At 45.1% G+C, this 2,922-nt stretch overlaps 1 protein-coding gene across 3 annotated transcripts in view; it reads left to right on the top strand.

The window, feature by feature from the left end:
- Rftn1 (raftlin, lipid raft linker 1) overlaps positions 1 to 2,922 on the top strand; it is a 190,679-nt gene that overhangs the window by 81,076 nt on the left and 106,681 nt on the right. For all 3 annotated transcript variants that reach the window (XM_026785793.1, XM_026785792.1, XM_005359680.3), the window contains exon 3: positions 2,125 to 2,311. In XM_026785793.1, the coding sequence (XP_026641594.1) occupies positions 2,125 to 2,311 (187 nt within the window). The remainder of the gene's footprint in view (positions 1 to 2,124; positions 2,312 to 2,922) is intronic.

The raw sequence follows: 2,922 nt of genomic DNA on the forward strand, positions 1-2,922 counted from the left end.
GATACATGTGACGGTATCTCACGGGATAGCCATGTCAGAACCCGATACATGTGACGGTATCTCACGGGATAGCTGTGTCAGAACCCGATACATGTGATGGTATCTCATGGGATAGACATGTCAGAACCCGATACATGTGACGGTATCTCATGGGATAGACATGTCAGAACCCGATACATGTGACGGTATCTCAAGGGATAGCTGTGTCAGAACCCATGTAGATACCTCTACAGTGAGAGGCTGGCCCTCCAGTGAGGGTGGCTCTGTGTTCCTCGCTACTGGGATGACTTAGTGACTGTCTTGGCCCCACTGTGTCGCTGTGACTCCTGTGTGTCCAGTCCTAGGAGTTGTATGAGTGATGGAGGTCCTGGGCCAAGTGTCTGTGCACTGCTTCACAGTGCAGTCAACTGCAATAAACCTGTCTGCTTCCCCAGCAAGAGCATTAGGGACATGCAACCAGGGAGTCTATTACCCCAATAGAAACAAAATATAAAATGACTAGGATATGATAAATATGTAATATCCATGTGACAAAACTTTAATTTGCTCCAGAGGGACCAAAAATACAACTCAAGTAAAAGTGGTGCCGTGCTGTTTGTGGCCAGGAACCTGCAGTATGGCGAGCAATATGCACTCTCATTTAGGCTGTAGTTTGAATATGAATCAATAAAAATATCAATACTTTTTAGGGAATAAGGGGAATTTGGTGAGCTTATTTTAAAAAATTATTTTGCAAAAGTAGTTAAACAAGGCTTCAAAAATAAACAGGAAACAGACCCAAGATACTTAAGAAACTAACTTGGTGAAAATAGCGTTGCACAAAAATAAGTTATTACAGTCATAAACAACTATATTCATTAATGGCAAAAGTCATTTCTCAAACCATTGAAGAAAAATGGCAAAACAGGGGTCTTGGATTCATAGTATATGCTTTGTACAAGTTAAATCTGAAATATATTTAAGATTTACATGCAAAAAATGTGATATATCATGAAGCATTAACAAAAAAGTTATTGTATATTCCAAGGTCTTCCTGCCATAGTAACGTGAGGAACCTATTCTTGAAAACCCACTTTAGCAAAGCCAAAAGGCTTTTCTTATTATGAGATCATCCAGGACATGGGAAAGAAACTTTTATATATTACCAATGAGAAGCAAATCCATAATTCTTTATAAAAGATCTGGCAATATCTGAACATGTTATAGTCTATTACTCAGTACTTTTGCTTGTTTATTTTGAGATGTGGTCTCACTGTGTCCCCCATTCTGGCCTTGAATTCCCAGCCCCACTGTCTTGGCTTCCAGAGTGCACGGATTACAAGGATGCACTGTAACCCGGCTTTAGAAATGTATTTTCTATATGTGTGTGCATGTGAAATCTTGTAGGAATGATATTTTTATTGAAGCCATATGGAAACAAAAGCTTTTAAAATCAATGATGTAACACATAAGTAGATCTATAAGAAATAAACCAGGAAGTGCTCAGTGCATCTGGGAGCCTGAGGCAGGAAGATCCCTAAGAGTTTGAGGCCAGCCTGGTCTACAGAGTGAGCCTCATGTCACTGTTTGAGGCCAGCCTGGTCTACAGAGTGAGCCTCATGTCACTGAAGCAGATGAAACCGATTGTGAGCACCGTGCCCAGCCTAACAAGGTTCTTTCCTTATGAATCACTTTGTAGTGCACAGAACGGGTGTATGACGGGTACATAAGGTTGTTCTGAGGTTTGTATAGAAAGGGGTAGATAAGCAGGCCTACCATGGATGAATTAGCAGTGGTCATTACATATCCAAAACTATATCATAGCCATTGCCTCTAGGGAAAGAGTGAGGCAGGGGGCTTGGATGTAGACTTTCCACTGCATACAAGTTCACACCATTTGACTTTTAGACCTTGTCTGCCCTGCTCATATTAATAAACATGCTGTAGAGAAGGCTCAGCAGTTTAGAGAGCTTTCTTTTATTGATGTCTTTGGATGAAGTAGGAGAAGATGACTGTTTCTAAAGTCTGTGGCAGGTTTATCTGGGAAGAAGTGACCCAGAAGGTCCTTCCCAGGGCAGAGGGGTGTTAGGGTTTGGATGACAGTGGTGATGGGCCTCTGATCAGCCTCTCTTCTCCCCATTGTAGCGGAGCTGCCGCGGTCCTCGGCTGTGAGGTTAGCCTCTCTGCGGGACCTGCCAGCCCAGCTCCTGGAACTGTACCAGCAAGGCTTCTCCCTGGCTGCCCTGCACCCCTTTGTGCAGCCGATGAACAGGCAAGAGAAGCGATTCCTTGAGCACATCTTCAGGGCCATCCTGGTCAAGAAAACCAACAGGTAAGGACCCCGCGATGTCAGTCCCATGTTGTGTGGAGACTGAGGGTTCTGGATGTAGAGGAGGGTAGGTTTGTGTGTCACTAGGGCCTTGCCTTCTGACAGGGACGCCAAAAGGGACAGCCAGAGAGATGTTCCATGGCAAGAAACAGTGTTCAAGTTCTTATCCTCTCAGCAAGGACAATGTCTTCTCGGAAGAAGCATGCTCCCAGAATCACACAGCCAGGAAAAATATAATAAAACCATTAATCTGAAAAGCCAGGGTTGGAAACAACATTTTATTAAAGGCTTCATACAGGCTCAATGTTTCCCTCCAAAGTTTAGAAATACTTCAGAATTTTGAATTCACAAGAAGTTCTGTCAGTCACCTCTGAAGAAAACATCTCTCCCACCCCCACCTCCCGCCCCAAACCCCACACTTCCTGCCCTCACCCCCACTCCTACAGCATACCCCACACCTCCCACCCCATACCTTCTGCCGCACACCCCCACCTCCCACTCCACACCCCAGACTTCCCGCCCCACACTCCAGCTGCACACTCCCACCTCCCATCCCCACATCCCCCACCTCCTGCCCCACATCCCACCCCACACTCCAGCTGCACACTCCCACC

This window comes from Microtus ochrogaster, linkage group LG2, assembly GCF_000317375.1.
Source record: "Microtus ochrogaster isolate Prairie Vole_2 linkage group LG2, MicOch1.0, whole genome shotgun sequence".
NCBI classification, from domain to species: Eukaryota; Metazoa; Chordata; class Mammalia; order Rodentia; family Cricetidae; genus Microtus; species Microtus ochrogaster.